A 25474-nucleotide genomic window follows, 5' to 3' on the forward strand; every position below is an offset into this window, starting at 1 on the left:
GGAGTTTGAGACCAGCCAGAGTAACATGATGAAACCCCATTTCTACCAAAAATACAAAAAATTATCCAAACATGCAAGTATATGCCTGTAGTCCCAGCTACTTACTCGACAGGCTAAGGTGGGAGGACCACCTGAGCTTGGAGATGGTTGCAGTGAGCTGTGATCATACCAATGTACTCCAGCCTGGGTGACAAAGTGAGACCCTATCTCAAAAAATAATTTAAAAAATGTGGTAAAATAAGTATAACATTTACTGTCTTAACCATTTTTAACTATACAGTGCAGTTGTGTTAAGTACATTCACATTGTTGTGCAACTAATCTCCAGAACTCATTTCATCTTGTAAAACTGAAACTCCATATTCATTAAATGACAACTCCTCATTCTCTACTTCCCTAGCCCCCAACAACCCACATTTTGCTTCTGTCTCTATGAATTTGATTACTCTAGCTACCTCATCACATAAGTGGAATCACATAGTATTAGACCATTCACTGTTCATTTCTTGAGACTGGCTTATTTCTCTTAGCACAGTATCCTCAAGGTTCATTCATGTTGCAGCCTGTGTCAGAATTTCTTTCCTTTTTAAGGCTTAATAATATACCTTCTGTGTGTGTGTGTGTGTGTGTGTGTGTGTGTGTGTGTGTACACACCAACAGTGCACAAGAATTATAATTTCCCCACATCTTCTCCAACACTTGTTATTTTCTGGGTTTTGTTTTAATTAGTTGCCGTCTTAATGGGTGTGTGGAAGAAATGCTTTCTAAAAGTTCCAAAAACAAACCTGCTTTCTATCTTCCCTTTCATATGATTTAAAATATAAAATCAGTTGAAGTATTTGTGAGTTAAGCTGGATAAAACCAAACTACATTTTTTAAACCTATGACTCCACAGAGAAAGAAAGTTCTAATCGGCCTAAAAGTTTTATCAAACTCACTATGAGATCAATAAACTCAAGTGACAGAGAGTAGTACTTCGTAATAAAACTAACATCAAATGCCAACTAACCAAATACATATGCAGAATGTTTTTCTTCAAGGAAATCAGTTGTGGTTGCTTGTTATCAACTACTATATATGTAGAAAAATGTAACTGATCTATTTCCCACTCTTTTCCCATTTTGGAAAGCTGTCTCAGCTTCGCAACTTGACTGAACTTCTTTGTGAATCTGAAACTTCCAATCTGATAGAAAAATCATGCCAGCTCTCTGCTCTGAGCTTTGGGAGACTGTGTGAAGACAGTGAATTTGATCTGCAATTCCTGGAAGCAGCAGAGCTGGGCACCGAAATAGTAGCCAGCTTACTGTACCATGACAATGTCATATCTACAAAAGTGAGAGATTTGCTTACTGGGGATCCAAGCAAAATAAATTTAAATATGGATCAGTAAGTTTTTCCATTGTCATCTTCTTTGGTGAAATCGCTTCCAAAATATTGATATACCTAGCTGAATTTCTTCTTTTCTGTTTCATTCCAGGTTTCTAGAACAGACACTGCAAATGAATTACTTGGAAAACATCACACAGCTGATACTGACCGTAGAAGCCATGCTGCATGTCAATAACAGTGCAGATGCTTCTGAAAAGCCAGGTGTTTCCCCATCCACATTTTACATCTTGTCTTATTAGAATGCATGTGATCCTCATGCTGCAGTTTAAGACAGGCTTTTTTTGAAGTTCCCAACCAAACTCGCTTTGCTATCTGCCCTTACACATGAGAAACCTGAAGCATTCAAATATGGTTACTTGTCTAAAGTAAACACACAGAAAGCTAGCAGAGAATGAAACAGGGAAATTTGATTTCACAGCAAAAAGATCTTCAAAAGTTTAGCTAGTTAGACTATTCACCTTTCGTTTCTCTGATATATTAAAGTGCATCCTATAGGCAGCTGCAAGGGCAATGATGAAATTTATTTGCTTCTTTGAAAATAATCTGATGGAAAAAAAACCAAAAGGATGCACTGCCGTCTACAGAAATCTCAATTCAGAACTTTCTATTAGTATTCCAAGCATGATGTATCATGAAATATGTTTCTTCTTTGCATAATTCCTCAATACTGAAGGAAAGGCATTCTGACTTTGGGACAATGGGCAGCCACAGAATTGGAAGGGCACTATGTTCAAAAATAAGACATATTTGCATGAAGGATACTTAATAAAAGCAATTGAAAGGCATTTGCAGGGTGATTATTACAATCTGCTAAAATCAAAATATTGTTTATTGTTCCATTAATGACCTGGAAATAAAAGAATTATAATCACTGTCCTAAAAGAGTTTGAAGTTAAAGAGATTCTATTTAGAAGTGAGATAATGAATGTAAAAACCCTTTATAGTGTAGTGTGAACGTAGTTAAAGAAAAATGCTCTGTGGCAGTATGTGTGGATTTATCAAACTTTGTCCCAAATAGACAATATTACATGATCCCAGGTTAAAAAACATATTGAATTTGTGTGATATTTTAAATCAAATAGAGAGATATTTATTTAGTGCACTGTGTGATCAAAATCTGTGAGGAAAGCTTATTTTCCTTAAATCAACCTTGAGTTGTAGATACCTAAGGAAAATTTATAACCCAGAGCAATCTGTTACCTTGGGTTTATGATATCATAATAAGAACAAATCTAAATCAGATAGAAATAGATCCTAAATATGCAAAGTTTGTCAAAATTGGGAGACACTGCTCCTGACAAGGCATGTATGTTTTAGTCTAGAAGATTTCTCTATGTTAGTCCTACTAAAAAGAGTGACCTTACAAACCAACCTGTGTTTTCTTTTTATGTTTTTCTTCTTACAGGTCAGTTAATAGAAATGTTTAAAAATGTTGAAGAGCTGAAAGAAGAACTAAGAAGAACAACAGCAATGTCCAACAGAAGTATCGACAAGTTATTAGCCATTCCCATCCCTGATAACAGAGCTGAGGTGGGGTGCCATGTGTTTGTACTTACATGCAGTTCTTAAAAATTTAAATAGCATTTAGCATTTGTTGAGCACTTACTGTTAAATACTGAGAAGCTGCATGCTTCATCAGGTGCATTTTCTATGGAAATGATAAACATGGAGGACTAATTCTTAAGTAAAGATAAAAGAAAAATTCTGAAGCAAGAATATTATCATTATGTGTTCCTTTTTTCTTTATTTTTCCTTCTCTTTTCCCATGCCTCCTTTATTCTTTCATTTTCTTTACCCTCAGATGGCTTCCTCAAAGAATTGATGCCATCCCTAAAGAGTTATATTCACTGTTACAATCACATTGTTTGAGGTGAATTTGTACCTCCTTATAGGCTATCAAAGTCAAACTTCAGTAACCTAATTGGGGAAAAATAAATGGACCCTATTTACTATTGCTTGCAACTAAAATAAAAATGAATACTCATTTTTACTTTAGGTTTATGGTTGTAGTAAACATTTTTTGATGTGAACATGAATAATGTCATTTTTTCATATCCTGGTAAAGGGTTTTCCACTCAAAATGTCTAATCTTTTATTCTTTTTCCAACTCCATTGTATGGAAGTGTCATGAAAATTTTCCAAAAGAGCTGCAGAGCTTAAGGCCTCATCCATTCAAAACTTATGTGTGACCGAATATGTCATTTCTAAGCACAGCTCAGTTATTTTCCAATATTGGATAAAGTTTTTAAAAAGCCTTTAAGGCTCCCTTAGAAAATACTGCAGCTCTCTCTGGTCATTTTGATTGGTTCCCCCCCCAAAAAAAAATTAAAACAGCTTTGCCTTTATTTTTTTCCTCTTGTACTAGTAAATAATATTCATTGTCTTTTTCTCTTTAACCTCACCTTTTGAATTCTTGATCCTGAGATATAATTTCAGCAATCACATTTTTGGCTTCTGGTAGAACAGGTTCATTTTAGTAAATAAAACATGTAAATGGAGAGGGTACATTCTTATTACATTCAAGAGGAAAGAGCGAAAAGTTCCTAGAGCCTTGAATGTTATACATTTTTCTCTTTATTTCAACTTGGGGGTAATAAAGATGGCATCTTCTTTTGTGCAATCATACCTCACTATCTACAGGAGCATTCCTGTTCAAGATGGAGGATTTAGATGATTGTATGATTTGGAGCTTTTTCTTTGCTTTACATCTCTGGACCCACAGAGTATGTTGCCTAAGATTTTAACTTTGAATGATTACAAAAATTAAATGCAATTTGAATTTATTAAGAGTAAACATTTAAAGGGAACAAAGTCTTAAACTAGTATTTTTCCCAAACTTACTCCAAACCACTTATCTTTCTTGGTACCATCAGCTGTTCAGGCAAGAAATCTGGGAGTCAACCTGAGTGGTGTCTTTTTTTTTTTTTTTTTTTTTTTGAGATGGAGTCTTGCTCTGTCGTCCAGGCTGGAGTGCAATGGCACAATCTTGGCTCACTGCAACCTTGCCTCCTGCCTCCCGGGTTCAAGCAATTCTCCTGCCTCAGCCTTCTGAGTAGCTGGGATTACAAGCACATGCCACCACGCCAGGCTAATTCTTTGTATTGTTAGCAGAAATGGGGTTTCACCATGTTGGCCAGGATTGTCTTGAACTCCTGACCTATGATCTGCCCTCCTTGGCCTCCCAAAGTTCTGGGATTACAGGCGTGAGCCACCATGCCCAGCATCCCAAATTACTTATTAAGTGAACCATGAATTCTCTATAGTTTTATTAATAGTAATTAGTGCTTTAGATTAAAACTTGTTTGATTCTTGAGGACTTTTTGTTATATTTTAAAATTTAGAGTATACAAAAACAAACCTCTTAAAATGAATAGTTGACTCTCAAATGATCACAGCTGAAATATTTTTCTTCCTCCAATTTCAGATTATTTCTCAGGTATTCTGGCTGCATTCTTGTGATACTAATATCACCAATCCCAAACTGGAAGATGCAATGAAGGAATTCTGCAACCTCTCTCTTTCAGAGAGATCCCAGCAGTCTTACCTCATCGGACTCACTCTTCTGCACTACTTAGACATTTACAACTTCACATACAAGGCAAGTTGCTGTTGGTTAAATATGTTTCTATTCATAGTTTATATAAGACTATTCATTACACATGTATGTTCCCTGCTACTATGAGGGATGAGATCCATTTATCCAGGTTTTGGAATTACTGCGTTATTTTAAAGCTAAATGCAACCTTAGAGATCACATATTGCAATTTTGCACATTTTATAGACATGGAAACAAATATTATTGCCTTTTTAATTCTTGGTTTGTGTATCAGAGACCAATAATTAAATTTAATACATACTATTATTGTGAAATACAAATGTTGTATTTTAAAAGTGTTAAATGCAAATGTTGCAATTATTTTTAAATAATTGGGTTAAAAAGGCTCAGAAAAAGGATTTTCTTAATTAAAAATAGAATTTGTTTCAGTGTTCCCCCAAAATTTCATGTTTTCTTCATCAATTTAGATAGAGGCTACCATTACATATCCAGAAGAAAAAACAAATGGTCATTATTAGGGCTTAGCAAAATCAGCAATGACTTCATCTTGAAATATGCAGATGCTTTGTGAGTACTTATTTAAGAAATAACTGAAAAAAATATAAACATAGGAAGATTAAGCACCTTTGTTCACCCAAATTTAACCTGGGTCAAAAATATGTACATGTTCTTAAAAACACTGAAGAATTGTCATTCTCTGCAGTAAGAACAACCAAAAGGAAATAGCTGACATATGTTTGAGACATTATAGCCAAAGGGACAAAAATGTTTTGGACTAATTATAAGTAATCCTGTTTTTAGTTATTATCGTCTCAAACCTGTATTTCTGCAATGGTCTCCTAGCCAGAGCCCCTGCTTCCACACCTATCCTCTACCCCCATCCCTACCATCTTGCAAGCAGCCTGAGTCATCCTCTTAAAACTTAAAGTCACATTATATCACCCTTCCGCTCCAGACTTTCCAGCGGATTTCCATTTGATTTAAGTAAACCCCCAAATCTTACAAGGGCCTCATGATCTGCACAACTATTCCTCATCAGTAAAAATCTCACTTTCTACCTGGCTACTTTCCGGACCCTGGCTCCAGGGTTGCTGTGTTAACATAACTCTAGAGACAACCCTTCACATGATTTGCAAGGCTATTTTTTTTTTTTCTTTGCTTTACATTGACCTTCTCAGTAAGGTCTATCCTGACTATCCTATTTAAAATGGAACCAATGGTGCCTACAGTGCTCTCAAATCCCCTTTTCCTATTCTGGCTTCTGTTTTACTTTCAGCTAACTATAGATTTTATTTAATTTTCATTTTTAAACTTTTTTTTTTTTTTTGAGACAGAGTCTCTCTCTGTCACCCAGGCTGGAGTGCAGTGATGCCACCTTGGTTCACTGCAGGCTCCATCTCCTGGGTTCAGGTGAATCTTGTGCCTCAGTCTCTCGAGTACCTGGGATTACAGATGTACGCTACCACACCTGGCTAATTGTTATATTTTTAGTAGGGACAGGATTTTACCATGTTGGCCAGGCTGGTCTTGAACTCCTGACTTCAAGTGATCTTCCCACCTTGGCCTCCCAAAGTGCTGGGATTGCAGGTGTGAGCCACCGTGACTGGCTCATTTTTAAAATGTATTTGCTGTCTACCTCCACTAGTATGTTAGTTCTACAAGGGCCTCTTTGTTCACTGAAACATTTTAATGCAAAGAACAGTGCCTGGCCCATAGGGAAATGCAGCAAATATCCATTAACTCAACCAATGGTTATTTTACATAAACTGTAACCTGCAATACATGTGACATGAAATTATTATTATTTCACCTAAAATTTTAACTTTAATTTTATATTGCCTCTACAGAGCAGATATCAAACTAAATATCTGTTGTTGAGTCTAGCCATTAAACACAGGCATACCCATTTATTTCACATTAATGTGGGAATGCCTAGAATTTTGGCAGAACTACAATAGAAAATAGAAAAAAAATGTTGATTCTAATTTTTAAAATATGACTGGAATTAGGAGCTGTGCTGTTGAGGTAACTGTATCTTCAAGAATGAGAGCTGTGCACTGTGGGAGATAAGAACACAAAGCTATCTCTCCAACTGAATCTTGTGTTCATAATTTTGGTCTTTGACTTCCTTGGAAATGTCAGGAGTTTTTTCTCCTCGGGGACCCAAAACAGCTTTGCCCCTCTGCCCATGCCCTTTCTCTTCTTATTCTTCCAATGGTATGTTCTTTCTCATTCTTTGAGATTATGCTTCGGAAAGGTCTTCTTTTCTTTCCTAGCTAAACACTCCCTACCTTCTCATATCCCCAGCCTTTGGTTCTTTGACTTGTTTGATATCTGTTCCTCCTAATAGGTCAAAGTTCCCTCAGTACCGAGGTGGTGCCAGCTGGAGCACCACTGCATAGACATCACCTCTCCCAGTGCTGGGAACACAGCAGGCACTTAATGTTTCCTGAATAAATGAAATAAGAGGATTAAAAATTACATTAAAATTTTAAGACATTTTCAGTGTTTCTTCCAGTAGCACATAAGCATTATGGGATTAAAATCACTTAGCCTGATAAATCGTGTAAGCCTTTTGACAGTTTTATTTTAATTTTTAGGTGTATATTGTATGATTTTTGAGCAATAGTATACATGAAGAAATACATAATTGACATTTGTTTTTATGACTTCTAAAATCATCTATTTTTGCAACTTTATTGAGGTATTGTTTATGTACCATAAAATCACTCACTTTAAGTATATAACTCAATGACTTTTTAGTAAATACATGATTTTGTGCAACTATTACCACAATCTAATTTTAGGGCATTTCCATTATCCCCAAAAGAAACTTCAAGTCTATTTGCGGTTACCTCTCATTTCAATCTCTAGCTTAGGCAACTTCTAATCTATTTTCTGTCTCTGAAAATTTGCCTTTTTATTTATATTTATTTATTTATTTATTTTTTAAGACAGAATTTCACTCTTGTTGTCCAGGCTGGAGTGCAATGGTGCACTCTTGGCTCACCACAACCTCTGCCTCCCAGGTTCAAGTGACTCTCCTGACTTAGCCTCCTGAGCAGCCTGATATTACAGGCATGTGCCACCACACCTGGCTAATTTTTTGTATTTTTAGTAGAGACAGGGTTTCTCCATGTTGGTTAGGCTGGTCTCGAACCCCTGACCTCAGGTGATCCGCCCACCTCAGCCTCCCAAAGTGCTGGGATTACAGTCGTGAGCCCCTGCACCTGGCCAGATTTGCCTTTTTAAAAAGATATTACATATAAGTTGAATCATGAAGTATGTGGTCTTACTGTCTGGATTCTTTCACTTAATATAATGTGTTTTCGTTGCATACATGTATATGTATCACTATTTCATTTCCTTTTATTGCCAAATAGTATTCCATTTTAGGAATATACACTTCGTTTATCCATTCACCTGGATTGTTTTCACTTTTTGGCTATCATGAATAATGCTGCTATAAACATTCACATACAAATCTTTGTGTGGACATAGGTTTTCACTTATCTTTGGTAAATACCCAGCAATGGAACTGTTAGGTTGAGTGGTAAATTTATATTTAACTATTTAATAAACTTCAAAAATGTTTTCCAAAGTGGCTGTACCTTTTTACAATCTTATCAACAATCTGTGAGGGTTCCAGTTTTTCCACATAAGTCATTTATTTTTATTCCGTTTCTGTTAGGTGTTTTTCCCAAGGAAACATCAAAAGCCAGTAGAAAAGATGATGGAGCTCTTCATAAGGCTAAGAGAGATTCTCAATCAGATGGCTTCTGGCACACATCCGCTGCTAGACAAAATGAGATCCCTGAAACAAATGCATCTGTCCAGAAGTGTTCCATTAACACAGGTAGAAAAGCCACCCAGCAATGTTCTTGCTGAAAAATTTCTTCTGTCATATTGAGTAGTTATAATACATTCAAGCTTCAATTGTAGTACATTGAAAAAAAATCACCTACGAGGAAACTCTTCTACCCTAGCAACAATTTTTGCCACTTTAATTAGTGAAGTTTATTTTTTTGCATTTACATTTAGGATACACGTATAAAATGAATTATGGAAACTGTAAGGATACTCTAAGTATATCAGGTTCTCTTTCTCTCTTGTTTTCAGTAGCATCTAAAGCTCATATAGTGTCAATAAATTGTGAATTTTTGTCTCACAGGCAATGTACAGAAACAACCGAATGAACACAACCCAAGGATCATTTAGCACCATCTCCCAAGCATTATGTTCTCAAGGAATTACCACTGAATATTTAACTGCCATGCTGCCCTCTTCCCAGAGGCCAAAAGGCAACCACACCAAGGATTTTTTGACTTATAAATTAAGTAAAGAGCAAATTGCTTCAAAATATGGAATTCCCATAAATACCAGTGAGTATACTTTAAAATAAGTACGACAATTGTTCTTAAGGACAATAAGAATATTGTCTATTCTTAGTTTCTAATGGTAAATGAAATATTAATTTTTCCACAAGAATAAAAATAGAAAATATTTATACAGCACTTACCACATGTCAAGAATATTATATACATTAACTCATTACATTAGTACAGGGAAATGTACAAGGAGGATAAGTAACCTGGCCATTGTCACTCAACTTGGAAGTGCCTGAGCTGTCATCTGATCCCAGGTCCTCTGCTACAAAGCCTATCCTCTTCACCACAATGCTACACTTAGATTTTGTCAGTCATCACTGAGCCTTCTAGTCAATATGAAACTTGCCTTAAATTGGTTTGGTTTGATACTTTTTCCCTAACTTTCTAGAATTAGAATTTTTATCACACCAGGCAGAGTTACATGACTGCAGCAGAACCATTAATGTTTAGTGGCACATCAAAACTATTTACTTGATCTATAAACTTGGAGATGCAAAATGTGATCAGAGAGCTCTTTCAAATAATATATGGGTGTTTAGTTTAGTATAGCAACTGGATTTACTTATTCATCTTTTTATTCATTCACCAAACATTTATTGAACAGCTCTTATGTATCTGGTACTATGCCAGTGGTCGGTTTTTGTGTATTTTTGTCAAAAAGTAAATGCTGGTGAAATGGATCTGTTAGCAATTCTAAAATGTGACTTTCATGTTTTCTATCTCCTCTTGGCAAAATGCCATCACTTATTCTGGGCTTGCTTATTGAGTTAAACTTTCCCACCTAAAAAAGATTTGTTGCTTTCTTACTTTGACACCAGATGCCTCACATCTGTTAATAATATAGGAAGTATTAGGGCATGTATTTTTGGATGTGATAAGGATAATCTGTGTCAATTTGCCATGAGGAAATAGATTTGAAATACATCTATTAAATGGTTTTATTTCACTTTTTCCTTCCAGCACCATTTTGCTTCTCCCTTTATAAAGACATCATTAACATGCCTGCTGGACCTGTGATTTGGGCTTTCTTGAAACCTATGTTGTTGGGAAGAATTTTGTATGCACCATATAACCCAGTCACAAAGGCAATAATGGAAAAGGTTTGACCATTATAACTCAGTTTCTATTTTGAGTATTAAGATGATTTTTAAAGTAGTCAACTTCCAAATTTACTTTAGCTGATTTCTTTATATCTTACCTACTATTATTATCCTTGGCTTTCTGAAACTGTTAGTAAAATTCTCAGCTTCGGCCCTGGATATGTGCAAGCAGTATAGACTGGGTGGGAGCCCTTTGAAGATAAATGAACCATGTTAACACTTGGGAATGAGGTTAGTTGAAGCAAGACCTCAGATTTTTCCATTTATCTCAAAAAGCAGAAAAGTTCTGTACAACTGGTGTCCAGCTATCAAAGTATGTAAAAATTATTGTACTAGAAAAAGTAACATTGAATATCATATAACTAGTTGGAACAAAAAAAAATGCCTGAAGTATAGATTCTTGGCTTCATATTTAGTTGTACAATTTAGTTGTATAATTTAATGTCTCATTTGTATAGAAGATAGATGTTGAGTAAGACATCATTGTTAATAGTAACTATGCTTATCATCTATTTCATGTAACCATAATAGTATTTCCCTCTCACTTATAAAGTTGGCTTTAATTATTTGAATTATAAACTTAGTACTTTTAAAATGATAGAGCTAAAGTAAAAGAAAAATCTCTGTTTCACCATTACTTGGCCATTAAACTATATGTTATATGAACATAACATTATTTTATATTCTATATAATAATAGACAAAGATCATTATTATCAAAGAACATTCAATTTGATCTCTGTCCATTTTTATAAAAATTGTGATTTAATACCTTATTTGCTTTACTGACTATACATTTCTATGTAGTTTTGCATAAATTAAGCTATATATGAACTTTGTTTTTCAATCTGAATGAACAATTTATTGATTTTTATTTTTAACTTTTAAGTTTGGGGGTACAAGTGCAGGTTTGTTACACAGGTCACGGGGATTTGTTGTACAGATTATTTTATCACCCAGGTATTAAGCCTAGTACCCATTAGTTATTTTTCCTGATTCTCTTCCTCCTCCCACTCTCCACCTTCTGAAATGCCCTACTGTGCATTGTTCCCCTCTCTGTGTTCATGTGTTCTCATCATTTAACTCCCACCTATAAGTAAGAGCATGTGGTTTTTGGTTTTCTATTCCTGTGTTAGTTCAAGGATAATGGCCTCCAGCCCTATCTATGTCTCTGCAAAGGACAGGCTTTCATTCTCTTTTATGGCTGCATAGTATTCCATGGTATACATGTACCACATTTTCTTTATCCAGTCTATCATTGATAGGCATATAGGTTGATTCAGTGTCTTTGCTATTGTGAATAGTGTTACAATGAACATATGCATGCATGTATCTTTATAGTAGAATGACCTATATTCCCTTGGGTATATACTCAGTAATGGGATTGCTGGGTCGAATGGTATTTCTGTAGGTCTTTGAGGAATAGCTACACTGTCTTCCACAATGGCAGAACTAATTTACACTCCCACCAACAGTGTATAAGTGTTCCTTTTTCTCCACAACCTCACCAGCATATGAGCTTAAGTGTTAAGTGTGGTTTGTTTCCCCCCTTTTGTGCCTGGCTCTCACCTCCCCTTTTGCTCTTCTCTTGATCCTATTCTTCCTTTCATATAAACTAATGTATGTTAGCATTCATATATGCATCTTCTTATAATGTATTCCATTACTCTTATCCTCCAAAGATTATTATACCACATATACATTTGTATGCAGAGTTCTTTGGTCTTTACATTATTAAAATGATATTGTATTTTAATCCTTTTCTCTATATAGCTTTTCTCATACAAGAATACATTGTGGAATTTTTTCCAACTCAGTAGGTATAATTTAATTCATTCTTTTTAAATATCGCAAACTTTTTTCATAACACAGAATTTACTCATCCGATCCTCAGGTATTGGGCATTAATTTGTTTTCAGTGTGTGTGTGTTTTTAATTTGTTTCCAGTGGGTTTGTTTGTTTTGCTAATGTAAACAATGTGGCAACAAATATTCTTGTGTATATGGTTTTATGTAGCAGTATTTTTATTTCAATAAGATGAATGTTCAGAATTGAGGGACTGAAGGATATTGTATTTTATTTTAATGGACATTGTCAAATTACTTTCCAAACAGCTGTGACATATCTATTCTCATCAGAAATACATGAGAGTATCCTTCTGCTGTCCTTGAACTTGGATGTTTCTTTAGTGGTAAAGTTGAATGTATCGTTGGTAAAAATGAAAAACTAGTAAGAACTCCAAAAGCCATGCTTTCATTTTGGCTGTAAACTCACTCTGGACATGAATCAAACCCTGAATTTTCCAGGATTTTTATACATTGAACTTGACCCTATAAAAGCTGTCATTTGAAACTTTTGACCATGTGGGAAATTTCTGACAATTTTTTTTTCTAACTTCATGTTTCAGAACTGTCTTTTGATTTATGTAACAAAACAACCTTAAGATACCTTGTTGAAATATAGACAAAATACTAACAAATCATATCTCTTTCATTTCTTGGTCATTAAGTCCAATGTAACTCTGAGGCAGCTGGCGGAATTAAGAGAAAAATCTCAAGAGTGGATGGATAAGTCGCCACTTTTCATGAATTCCTTCCATCTGTTAAACCAGGCAATTCCAATGCTTCAGGTATGAGATGTTTCTGTTCATTCAACTTAGTAGGAATTCAAATTATTTGAGATTTGAATTGCCTGCATAATGTGAATGAGAAGAGAGTAACTTTCCATATTCAACAGATTAAATTGCCTATCTTCCAGAGAGAGGGTCTGTGACAGGGTAACAGATCTATCATTCACGTTCATAATTAGCTAACTTCACCTCTGGTACTGCAGCTCCTCTTTCTGTAATTCCGAGAGAATACATCTTACAAGTTGATCTAGAGACATAACTAGTGATATAAATTAGTTTTTCAAACGTAAAATGCTATAAAAATGCTTTTTGTTGATTTCTCTCCTTTAAATTACTCTCCTTTGCTATCTGAACTGAACCAGAATTCCTAAAATACCAATATGCTAGAGAACATTAAACTTGGGGAATTCCATGGCAGAAACTTATGATATATGTGTTAATCAATTCCAAATTAATTTTAACATGTTATATACAAGGTGTTGTCGTTAAAGTATTTATCTAAATTTACAATTAAGGCCACATAAGGAAGTAAAAGTTATAACTGGAAAAAGTGCTCTAGGCTGGGTGCGGTGGCTCACACCCGTAATCCCAGCACTTTGGGAGGCCAACGCAGCTGGAACACCTGAAGTCAGGAGTTCGAGACCAGCCTGGACAACACTGTGAAACCCTGCCTCTACTAAAAATACAAAAAATAGCCGGGCATGGTGGCAGGGGCCTGTAATCTCAACTACTCGGGAGGCTAAGGCAGGAGAATTGCTGGAACCAGGGAGAGGAGAGGTTGCAGTGAGCCAAGATTGTGCCATTGCACTCCAGCTCGGGTGGCAAGAGCAAAACTCCATCTCAAAAAAAAAAAAAAAAGAAAAAGAAAAAAAAATCCTCTACAAAATTTGCTCCTTGAAAATTTAGTCCATATCGTCCTAATGTTCTCTTTAGTTTAGGTTAAAGATTTGACAGTGCAAGTCAAATACAGTGCACATTGTTTGAAAAGTATTATTTGCATTTTCTTTTTCTTGAGACTGAGCCTTACTCTGTTGCCCAGGCTAGGGGGCAGTGGCGTGATCTCCGCTCACTGCAACTGCTGCCTCCCAAGTTCAAGTGATTTTCCTGCCTCAGCCTCCCAAGTAGCTGGGACAACAGGTGTGCGCCACCACTACTGGCTAATTATTATTATTATTTTTTGTATTTTTAGTAGCGATGGGTTTCACCATGTTAGCCAGGCTGGTCTTGAACTCCTGACCTCAGGTGATCCACCTGCCTCAGCCTCCTAAAGTAATGAGATTACAGGCATGAGCCACTGCGCCTGGCCAATTTGCAATTCTTTTAAGAGGCAGGAATTTCTGGACGGGCACAGCCATGGTGGCTCATGCCTATAATCCCAGCACTTTGGGAGGCAGAGGTGGGCAGATCACCTGAGGTCAGGAGTTTGTAACCAACATGGAGAAACCCCATCTCTACTAAAAATACAAAATTAGCCAAGCGTGGTGGCGCATGCCTGTAATCCCAGCTACTCAGGAGGGTGAGGCAGATGAATCACTTGAATCTGGGGGGGGAGGTTGTGGTGAGCTGCGATCATGCCTTTGCACTCCAGCCTGGGCAACAAGAGCAAAACTTGGTCTCAAGAAAAAAAAAAAAAAAAAGATGCAGGAATTTCTGAAGATGATGCAAATAATGTGGGGAAGTGTTCCAATCACAGAGTTATTGACAACTGAAGACAGAGCAGTGGAATTAGCCCAGCAATCAGTTGGAGAAAAGAAAATTGGCAGGAATGGTGACAGCCTAAGAGCTTCAAGAGACTGGCTTGCATATCAAAGGGAGGCCCTTGGAAAATTAATGGAGCCCTAGAATACTTTGGGGAAAATAATGCCCTTTTTTATGATCTATGTTTAGGAAGTTAAGCTTTGAATAAAGGATATTTTATGATATGACTTGGTCAGAAAAATTATACCCCAAAGGTGCTTTTATTTAGTCTTTGTTTTGACTAACAATTGATGTGTAGTTATAATTACAACCCAAATTGCTAAAATAGATATTTAATGTTTCATAAATATAAACTTTTTATCAAATGTCTTCCCCATGATTTCCTATTAACTTTTGGTTCTAATTCTAAGCGTGTTCATTTTAAGTTGTCTTTTTAGTGAGTCTCAGATAGCAAAGGCTACTTAGAGAGTACTTCATGACAAATATATTATCCCAAACAATACATTGCTCTTTTCTCCTAAGACTTTTTTTTCTGTTAAGAGAAAAAAAAAGCCACATATTATTTTGTTAAGAAAAGTTTTGTTAGTTAAAGTGGTGAATTAATAGGACATGTTCTATACATAAGAGTTTAAAGTACAGTAATTTGTTAGAATCTCCAGGATCGTGTTCATAAAGGGATCATCATCTAATGGAAGGGTCTTCATTCTGTCCAGAAAAAATAAATTATTTTCAATTATTGAGGAAAAGCTTAATATTATAAATATGCACAGAATTTGAAATGTTAAGCTTTTGGCACAAGAACTGGCTTTGCTTGTGTGAACCCTTAGGTGAATGACTTAAAATACGTGAGATTTTATGGATCTCTAAAATTAGTATATTGGTAATGACAGACTTGTGAAGGTCACATATGTGGAAGCATTTGGTGTTTTGGTATTTTTTAAATTTTTATATATTTATTTGATACAAGTGCAGTTTTGCTACATGCATGGATTGGTATTGATCAAATCAGTGTTTTTAGCATATCCATCATCACCCAAATAATGTACATTGTACCTATTTTAGATGTCATATGATTACTTGTAAAAGGAGTGATGGGAGAATTGAAATAGGATTTAATGGACTATCTCCAGATTGCAACTAACACAGTACTTTCTTTGTTAGTAATGCTCGGATACAGATTTTCCATGATGCAGAAGCTAATTCCTGATAAACAGATCTTAAAGGACTGTTACCACAGCATGTCGTTATATGATAGTTAGCCATCAGTCAAGTCTACCTGCCACCAGCTGCTCTTAGAACCCTCAGCAGCTATGGATTTAGACAACTAATTCTATTATATATGTGCTCGAATAATATGTGATTTTTTTTTTATTGTATTTGGGCTCTGGGGTACATGTGCACATCCTGCATCCTGCAGGATTGTTGCATAGGTATATACATGCCATGGTGGTTTGCTGTCTCCATCCCCCCACCACCATTGCCTACATCAGGCATTTCTCCAGGTGTTATCCCTCCCCCTCCTCCCCAACCCCCATGTTGTGCCCCCCTCCCCTCCCCTCCACCTAGCCCTGTTAGTGTTCTACCCCTCCCTGTGTCCAAGTGTTCTCATTGCTCATCACCCGTCTATGAGTGAAAACATGAGGTGTTTGGTTTTCTGTTCTTGTGTCAGTTTGCTGAAAATGATGGTTTCTAGGTTCATCCATGTCTCTACAAAGGACACAAACTCATCATTTTTTATCGCTGCATAGTATTCCATGGTGTATATGTGCCACATCTTCCTTGTCCATTCTATCATCGATGGGCATTTGGGTTGGTCCCAGGTCTTTGCTATTGTAAACAGCACTGCAATGAACATACGTGTGCATGTGTCTTTATTATAGCACAATTTATAAGCCTTTGGGTATATATCCAGTAATGGAATTGCTGGGTCAAATGGAATTTCTATTTCTAGGTCCTTGAGGAATCGCCACACTGTCTTCCACAATGGTTGAACTAATTTACACTCCCACCAACAGTGTAAAAGTGTTTCTTTTTCTCCACAGCCTCTCCAGCATCTGTTGTCTCCATATTTTTTAATGATCGCCATTCCAACTGGCGTGAGATGGTATCTCAATGCGGTTTTGATTTGCGTTTCTCTAATGACCAGTGATGCTGAGTATTTTTCATATGTTTGTTGGCCACATATTTGTCTTCTTTTGAAAAGTATCTGTTCATATCCTTCACCCACTTTTGAATGGGTTTGTTTGTTTGTTTTTCTTGTAAATCTGTTTTAGTTCTTTGTAGATTCTGGATATTAGCCCTTTGTCAGATGGGCAGATTGTGAAAATTTTTTCCCATTCTATTGGTTGCAGGTTTACTCTAATGATTGTTTCTATTGTTGTGCAGAAGCTCTTAAGTTTAATTGGGTCCCATTTGTCATTTGGCTTTTATTGCCAATGCTTTTGGTGTTTTAGTCATAAAGTCCTTGCCTGTGCCTATGTCCTGAATGGTTTTGCCTAGGCTTTCTTCTAGGGTTTTTATGGTGTTAGGTTTTATGTTTAAATCTTTAATCCATATGGAGTTAATTTTTGTATAAAGTGTAAGGAAGGGGTCTAGTTTCAGCTTCCTGCTGTGGCTAGCCACTTTTCCCAACACCATTTATTAAACAGGGAATCCTTTCCCCGTTGCTTGTTTTTGTGAGGTTTGTCAAAGATCAGATGGTTGTAGATGTGTGGCATTGCCTCTGAGGCTTCTGTTCTGTTCCTTTGGTCTATATCTCTGTTTTGGTACCAGGACCATGCTGTTTTGATTACTGTAGCCTTGTAGTATAGTTTGAAGTCAGGTAGCATGATGCCTCCAGCTTTGTTCTTTTTGCTTAGGATTGTCTTGGCTATGCAGGCTCTCTTTTGGTTCATATGAAGTTTAAGGTGGTTTTTTCCAGTTCTGTGAAGAAGGTCAATGGTAGCTTGATGGAGATAGCATTGAATCTATAAATTACTTTGGGCAGTATGGCCATTTTCACAATATGGATCCTTCCTAACTATGAGCATGGAATGTTTTTCCATCTGTTTGTGTCCTCTCTTATTTCCTTGATCAGTGGTTCGTAGTTCTTGAAGAGATCTTTTACCTCCTTTGTTAGTTATATTCCTAGGTATTTTATTCTCTTGGTAGCAATTGTAAATGGGAGTTTGCTTATGATTTGGCTCTCTGTTTGTCTGTTGTTGGTGTATAGGAATGCTTGTGATTTCTTCACATTGATTTTTCTATCCTGAGAATTTGCCAAAGTTGCTTATCAGCTTAAGGAGGTATGCCTCACGAAGTTCTCGTGCTGTTTTTCAGCTCCATCAAGTCATTTATGCTCTTCTCTAAGCTGGTTATTGTAGTTAGCATTTTGTCTAACCTCCTTTCAAGGTTCCTAGTTTCTTTGCATTGGATTAGAACATGGTCTTTTAACTCAGAGAAGTTTGTTATTACCCACGTTCTGAAGCCTGCTTCTGTCAATTCGTCAGATTCATTCTCTGTCTTTTTTTGTTCCCTTAATGAGGAGTTGTGATCCCTGGGAGGAGAAGAGGTGTTCTGTTCTTTGGTGGTTTCATCCTTTTTGCGCTGTTTTTTTCCCATCTTTGTGAATTTATCTCCCTTTAAGGTGATTTCAGGAGGCGTCTCTGAGCTGACATTTTTTTTCTATTGAGGTTGGAGCTGTATCTTTTTTGGCCTGTAGAGGGCGGTGCTGGGATCTCTCGGGTTCAGTCAGGTTGCTGGGTGGGTGGTCCTTCCCTGGAGTTTGTTTGCAGCTGAGATTGGCCCGCCTTCCCAACCGCGTCTTTCCCAGAGTTCGATCTCCCTGGTTGGGGTCATGCTGGTGTATTTGCTGCCAACCTCTCTAGCAAGCGCTTCAGCTTATGTTCTGTGGAGGTGGGGCCTGCCAGGCCTTATGGTCTGTTTCCCTGCTTTCAACTCTGCCTCCCTCTGTGGGACGGTCTGTCCCGCAGGCGGTAGTCCAAACTCTGCCCAGTGCCCTGCGACAGCTTGCAGGTCCTGCAGAAGCCGCTGCTGAGATTTGCATGACTACCCACGGCGCCCCACAGTCTGGCAGCGCTCTGGTGGACCCAGGGTTGCAGGAGGGAGGAGGCAAGCACAGGATTCCAAACGGAGCACCCGGGGGGTTAAGTTCCCTGACCCTCCTAGCCAGCTGCACATTTTAGGTGGAAACGCGTCTTGATGTGCCCCGCCTTGCAGCTCCTTCCTGAGCCCAATTCCAGTGCCCTACCAGTCCCACAGAAAAGACCCGGCACCTCGTTTCCAACCGTGAAGGCCTCCAGGTCTCTGCGTCTCATTCGCTGGGAGGTGCATTGGGGCGCTGGCTTCTCTCGGCCATCTTGGCACCCCCCCCCATAAGTGATTCTTATTCATCTCCATGACAATAAAATAAAAGACAATAAAACAAAAGCCCTAATAAGAAGGACATGATAATATGGTGTACCAAACTGGGCTCTAAAAGGACAATCAGGCCTCACTTACATAAAAACCAGGCCATGAATTTACACATATGATGAAAAAACATTAAATGAGTTGAAATCGCTCCTTCAATTTTTCCCTTAGCCTTTATTAATTGTGTGTCCTTGGGAGAATTTTACATAGTTTCTTTAGCCCTAGCTTTGTCATTCATTAACTAGAAGTAATAATAGCACTTACCTCAAGATGTTGTAAAGAAAGAGAGAAAATCAAGTTAAACTCTGTAAGACAGTGCCCAGCACATGGTATTATAAGTGCTCAACAAATATTAGCTAAGAGTACTCCTAGACTGGTAGAAGTTATGTCTTCTAATTTGGCAAATAGCTATAAAGCCCTTTATATTTTAAAGCAATTATGTTTTTCTTTTAATTGTTCGTCTTTCCGTTGATAAAAATTTAAAGTTTTAGCGTCAACTTATTCTTTTATATTCACATAGTTGCACCTACGACAGTATGAAAATAATACTATAATAATTGAAATCGACTTTTCTGATGTGATGAGGCATTCTTACCTACTTCACTGAAAGTTTTCCTGGAACGGGAACAGGCGAGGTGCTTGCTAAAAGCTTCAGGCTAAGAAGTAGTAGAACGTGAATACAAATCAGTTGTGATGTCACATTCCATGCAGACATCATGATTTTTGAGAGTTGTTTTTGTTTCAAGTGAACCAAGTTCAACCATGAATCACAACATTGTGTATAGCATACATTAAAAAGGAATAATATAGCTACAAGGAAAAATTCTTATAAATTGAGTATCATTTCCTAATGTTGATAATTGTGGTCACATCTGGCCACTCGGGCATGCTGACCAATTTGTATCTATAGATAAGCAAAGCCCAGCCTGTCAAGTCAGTACCAACCCCCAATCTTCTCTTTCTTCTCAAGGATTTCTTGTGAGCCTTTGCAAAACAGTGCGTTGATAATGCCCAGTCGTGGTTACTGCATTTTACTGTGGTTGTTATTAGAGAGACAGTGTCAAACATGTTTTTTTCTTGTATTGAAACTGATTTTTAATTATTATTTGTTAGAATACTCTAAGGAACCCTTTTGTGCAAGTTTTTGTAAAATTCTCCGTGGGACTTGATGCTGTTGAACTATTGAAACAGATAGATGAACTTGGTAAGTCCAAATTCACAAAGCTTTTATTCATGAGTCATTTCAGAAATATATATATATATATATAAATTGTTCCATAGGATAACATTTTCCCCTTTTCTTCTGTATTTAGTGTCTAGCTAGTTATTCAAAGAAAAATGAGACCCTGGATATATCCCCCCCATCTTCTTCCAAGTTGTACAATTATAAGTAGTCATGATTATTTGGACACTCAGTGTCTGTAGTTAGTTTCAAGAATTATAATGTAGGCTGGGCTTGGTGGCTCACACCTGTGATCCCAGGACTTTGGGAGGCAGAGGCAGGCAGATCACTTGAAGTCAGGAGTTCAAGATCAGCCTGGCCAACATGATGAAACCCCGGCTCTACTAAAAATACAAAATTAGTTGGGCATGGTGGCAAATGCCTGTAATCCAGCTACTCGGGAGGCTGAGGCAGGAGAATTCTTTGAACCAGGAAGGCGGAGGTTGCCATGGGCCGATATCACACAACTGCACTCCTGCCTGGGTGACAGGAGTGAAACCCTTTCTCAAAAAAAAAAAAATTGTTGTTATTATTATAATGTAATATAAATGCAGGTTTTTTTTCTTCAATCATAGGTAGGTTGTTAAAAGTAAGGGAACACTTTGCTTTAGTGACTTGATGGAAAGCAAGTCCTTAAGAACAAGGGAAAACGAAATTATTTATTTCTGGCTACATTTAACATTTTAATCTCCAGCGGTCTCAGTATCACTTGTCTAACCCAGAATGTAATTGAAGGAGATACAGAGTTAGCAAAAGCAAGAAAAACGCAATAGGGAGACTCAACAGAAAATAAACTGAAATCAGTATTCAAGGTTGGGTCCTCACATGGTCATTTAAGAGGAAGAGGCCGCAGAAGATCAAAGGAAGCTGTCTAAACTTATGCTTTCCCTCCGCCACGTCCCCACCTTCAACCTAAGGGATGCAAGACATCTAATTCAGACTGTGTCTGATTCACTGTTGCTATGCAACCATGGGTATGAGAAACGGATCGAGAGCATCGGAATTTGGCAGTAGCAGAGCAAATGCCCTTCCTCCTCCCTGGCACTGCTGGGATGTAAATGATTTAGGTTCTAAACCAGTGGGGAAGAATTATGCCTATATTTGTGTCATATATGATTGTACACATCTTATGATAGTCAACCCAGCATGATTAAATAAAGGTATTAGTGGATTTATTCTCTGAAAGTATCTTTTGGGCCAGGAACTATTTGATTAACATATCAGGTTTAAACTGCAAAGTTCTTATATAAATTTTGTCATTTCTAACTTCTGAACTAGGAAGTGAGGCTTAACATTTAAAATAATAAGTTTAAAATGAATGGAGCATTGAGACTCTATATTTGTGTAATTAGATATGTAACAGTATTGAAGAGGTTATATAGTTCGAATTTGGTGGACACCGACACCTTGAAGTGTTTTTATGATCCTGTCTACCAGAATTTCTAAATAATTCTTTGGTGTTGTGTTGATTTCCAATGGCCGCTGGAGGCCACTGTTCAACCACTGTTTACCCCTCCCCCACCAACATCTACATCAAGTAAAACATTTCACTTTAAATTCTAATGAGAAATGCATTTAAGAAGTTGCCTTCTGTGAGAAATTGAGTCCTATTTTGGACAGTGTAAGAGACACGTCGGGTTCTGTGAGGAGGGATTTATGGCATTCACAGCCTTCTCAGTATTCATGATGATTAAGTCAGTAAAAATTTAATTGGCCAAATGATTTGTTAACTTGCAATTTCATATTTACCCTTTGTCCCGGTGGATTTCCTCACAAAGAATCATAAAATTGAAGAGAAATTAAAACCTCTTTATACCAGAGTAATTACCTAAAATAAAGTCTTGATCATTTTGTCAGATTAATACAGATATCAAAAGTAGTAACTCATGTAAGATTTTAAGTCAAACAATATTAGAAACTTGCAACTCTGTGGCATATATTTTCAGGTATTTTAAATATTTCTATATCACAGCGTTTGTAATAATATATTTGTCCTATGTACTCTACATAGACTTTCCTTTGTTTCAATTTGTGCATTCACATTCTGTGTACAAAGCAGGCATTTCTGTTTAGTTATAACTCATATATCTGGTTTATAGCTTTTGTCCTAACTACATGTAGATAGGTTTTTTAAAATTTATTCATCTTAGTATTGTAACAGAATATACTTTTAAATTATCCTGTATCTGTCTTAGAACCTAGGTTTACTGTATTGGTAACTAGCTCGTCTCTTCAATGAATATTCCATAACAATCCATTTTCTTTGGTGTAGAATACTTGATATTTTAAAATTCTGCAGCCTTTCGTTATTTATAATCTAGTTCAGTGTTTAAAAAAAACAGTATTTCATCTACTTACTACCAGAATCAAGACCATAATATGTTTTTTTGTCTCTCTTGCTTTGCCTCTTTAGACATTCTAAGGCTGAAATTAGAGAACAATATTGACATCATTGATCAGCTTAACACACTGTCTTCTCTGACAGTAAATATTTCCTCTTGTGTATTATATGACCGTATTAAGGCAGCAAAAACCATAGATGAAATGGAGAGAGAGGCTAAAAGGCTCTACAAAAGTAATGAACTCTTTGGAAGTAAGTGCTGTTCTATTAGGGTTTGCGTTTCCCTTGTACTAAAATTGGCCAAATTCTATCCTCGTGTCTTTCATCCAGAACTCAGAAAAGTAGCGTGGGGGTCATTAGGTCCTCTGATGTCCTTAGAAAGGAGAACCTTTCATGTAGGCAACCAACTATATTCTCTGTCTAATTTTGTTAGTGTACTTAAAATTAGGATTGAAAAAGATTACATAGTTAAGAGTGAAGTCGAGTCCATCCTCATAATCAGTCAAGATTATTTATCTAAAAGTGTTTTTATTTTATTAAGTGGGTTAGAGTGATGCATTTAATCTACTTAGTTGGTGATTATATTCTTAAACTCCAGCTTTGAATCTCTGAGGTTGACACCTCCGATTAACCATGTTTTCTGTAAATTAAGAGCCTGAACCTACTGTCACATTACTAAGTCGATTGACTGTTTGGCTGTCCCCTCTATGTACTCTCCCAACAGTGAATAACGTCAACCATAAAATAACCTTTCTGCTGTTGTTGCCATTTTATTTTTAGGTGTTATTTTTACGCTTCCTTCTAACAGAAGCTGGCACAGAGGCTATGACTCTGAAAATGTCTTTCTTCCTCCCGTCATAAAATATACCATCCGCATGAGTCTCAAGACTGCACAGACCACAAGAAGCCTAAGAACCAAGATTTGGGCCCCAGGGCCACACAATTCTCCATCACACAACCAGATCTATGGCAGGGCTTTTATTTATTTACAGGATAGTATTGAAAGAGCAATCATTGAATTGCAAACTGGAAGGAACTCCCAGGAAATAGCAGTACAGGTTCAAGCAATTCCTTATCCCTGCTTCATGAAAGACAAGTAAGTGTGTGCACTTTCAGCCTTTTTAATGATCAACAACTTTTCTGAGAACGCACTTCAGTCAGTTCATTCAGATGTGTTAGATGAAAGGAATAACATCCACCAAACCTTTGTAATATGCTTGTTTTGAGAGAGGGTTCACAACATAGGGCATGGCTTCATTATAACTGCTCACCACTACCAAAATGATAAAGTGTTTACCAGATGATTTATGTTTCTTTTGTCATAAGAATCCTTAGCTCTCCAAAGATTCTGGCCCTAAAATTGGGAAAATTGGATTCTAGACCTGAGTACATGGCTGCATGATTTTGATGTTATCCACTGTCTACTGGGCTTACCTCCCTCTAGTCAAATGAAAGGGATGAACAAGACAATCTTAAAATTCCTTCCAACTCCCAAATTGGATTAAAAACAAATCTGAGGCAGAGTATGGTGGCTCACACCTGTAATCCTAGCACTTTGGGAGGCCAAGACGAGCGGATCACAAGGTCAAGAGATCAAAATCATCCTGGCCAACATGGTGAAACCCTGTCTCTACTAAAAACACAAAAATTGTCTGAGCGTGGTAGCACACGCCTGTAGTCCCAGCTACTCAGGAGGCTGAGGCAGGAGAATCGCTTGAACCCAGGAGGCGGAGGTTGCAGTGAGCTGAGATCGCACCATTGCACTCCAGCCTGGCGACAAGCGTGAGACTCTCGCAAAAAAATTAAAAAAAGAATCTGAGCACATGATCAATTTTAAGGAAACAAATTCATAAAAGAAATGTTGAACGTATTTTGATCAATTCTTTGAGATAAATATCATGCTACCTGAAACTTTCATGTACTATCAGTTCATTTTGCTAAGAATCCTCTATATCTAAAATGGTTTTTCTAGATGAATAAAAAAAGTAACAATAATGCTTTTAGACAATTCAAGTTGAATGTTCAAGAAATCTGCCAGTCGGGTAGCGCTGAATGCTTCCTTCACTCTGTGGTTAGTTAAAAATAAATAAATAAATAAGCCTAGAGGATTAAGTTTTCAAAGCTTATCCTCCTATATAAAAGCTCGAGGCTGAATATTAAAGAAATTGAATATGCTACTCAACCCAGTTATTGAAGTTTATATACAATTCAAATGGTATTGGCTTTTTCTTTTCTCTTCTTTTTTCTTTTTTTCAATGCTTCTGTCTTTCTTGGCTCTTCACGAGTTATAAATGAGATGAGGTAATGTAACCCAGTGCAACAGTAGCATGGGGAAACAGGTAAGACGTCCATCAATAGACTGTCAAGGTCAGCTGGCTGTCGTGGAGGCTGCTGTGGAGGGAACTTTGCTGGCTGAACTATGTGTGAACTGCAATGGCTTGCATAAATTATAAAGATCTATGGGATCAATTAAGTTAAAATTCTTATTCATTTACCTGCTCATGTGTTCCCCTTATACATTTTGGTACCTGGGATATTGGGTACCTGGATGTTTCTTTAAAGAATAAGTGCAGTCTGTATTCTTTATGGGAATATGACCATAATGCCTCTCCATACATATAAACTGTTGCATATAAAGTGATTTCACATGTATTATTTCATTGGTTTCACCCAATAACCTCATAAGGTAAATAGGAGCAGGAATTATGTTCCATACTTTCCAGACGAAAAAACTGAAATCCAG

General features: G+C 36.9%; 1 protein-coding gene across 1 annotated transcript in view; it reads left to right on the plus strand.

Moving 5' to 3' along the window:
• The window catches only part of ABCA12 (ATP binding cassette subfamily A member 12), a 192855-nt gene that overhangs the window by 103984 nt on the left and 63397 nt on the right, over positions 1–25474 (plus strand). The window contains exons 12-22 of the mRNA XM_017534981.2: positions 1129–1385; positions 1477–1589; positions 2794–2918; positions 4813–4986; positions 8636–8800; positions 9116–9326; positions 10293–10432; positions 12941–13060; positions 20282–20372; positions 22804–22983; positions 23512–23827. Of these exons, the coding sequence (XP_017390470.1) occupies positions 1129–1385; positions 1477–1589; positions 2794–2918; positions 4813–4986; positions 8636–8800; positions 9116–9326; positions 10293–10432; positions 12941–13060; positions 20282–20372; positions 22804–22983; positions 23512–23827 (1892 nt within the window). The remainder of the gene's footprint in view (positions 1–1128; positions 1386–1476; positions 1590–2793; positions 2919–4812; positions 4987–8635; positions 8801–9115; positions 9327–10292; positions 10433–12940; positions 13061–20281; positions 20373–22803; positions 22984–23511; positions 23828–25474) is intronic.

The sequence above is a fragment of the Cebus imitator genome, unplaced genomic scaffold (genome assembly GCF_001604975.1).
Source record: "Cebus imitator isolate Cc_AM_T3 unplaced genomic scaffold, Cebus_imitator-1.0 Scaffold89, whole genome shotgun sequence".
In the NCBI taxonomy this organism is placed as follows: domain Eukaryota; kingdom Metazoa; phylum Chordata; class Mammalia; order Primates; family Cebidae; genus Cebus; species Cebus imitator.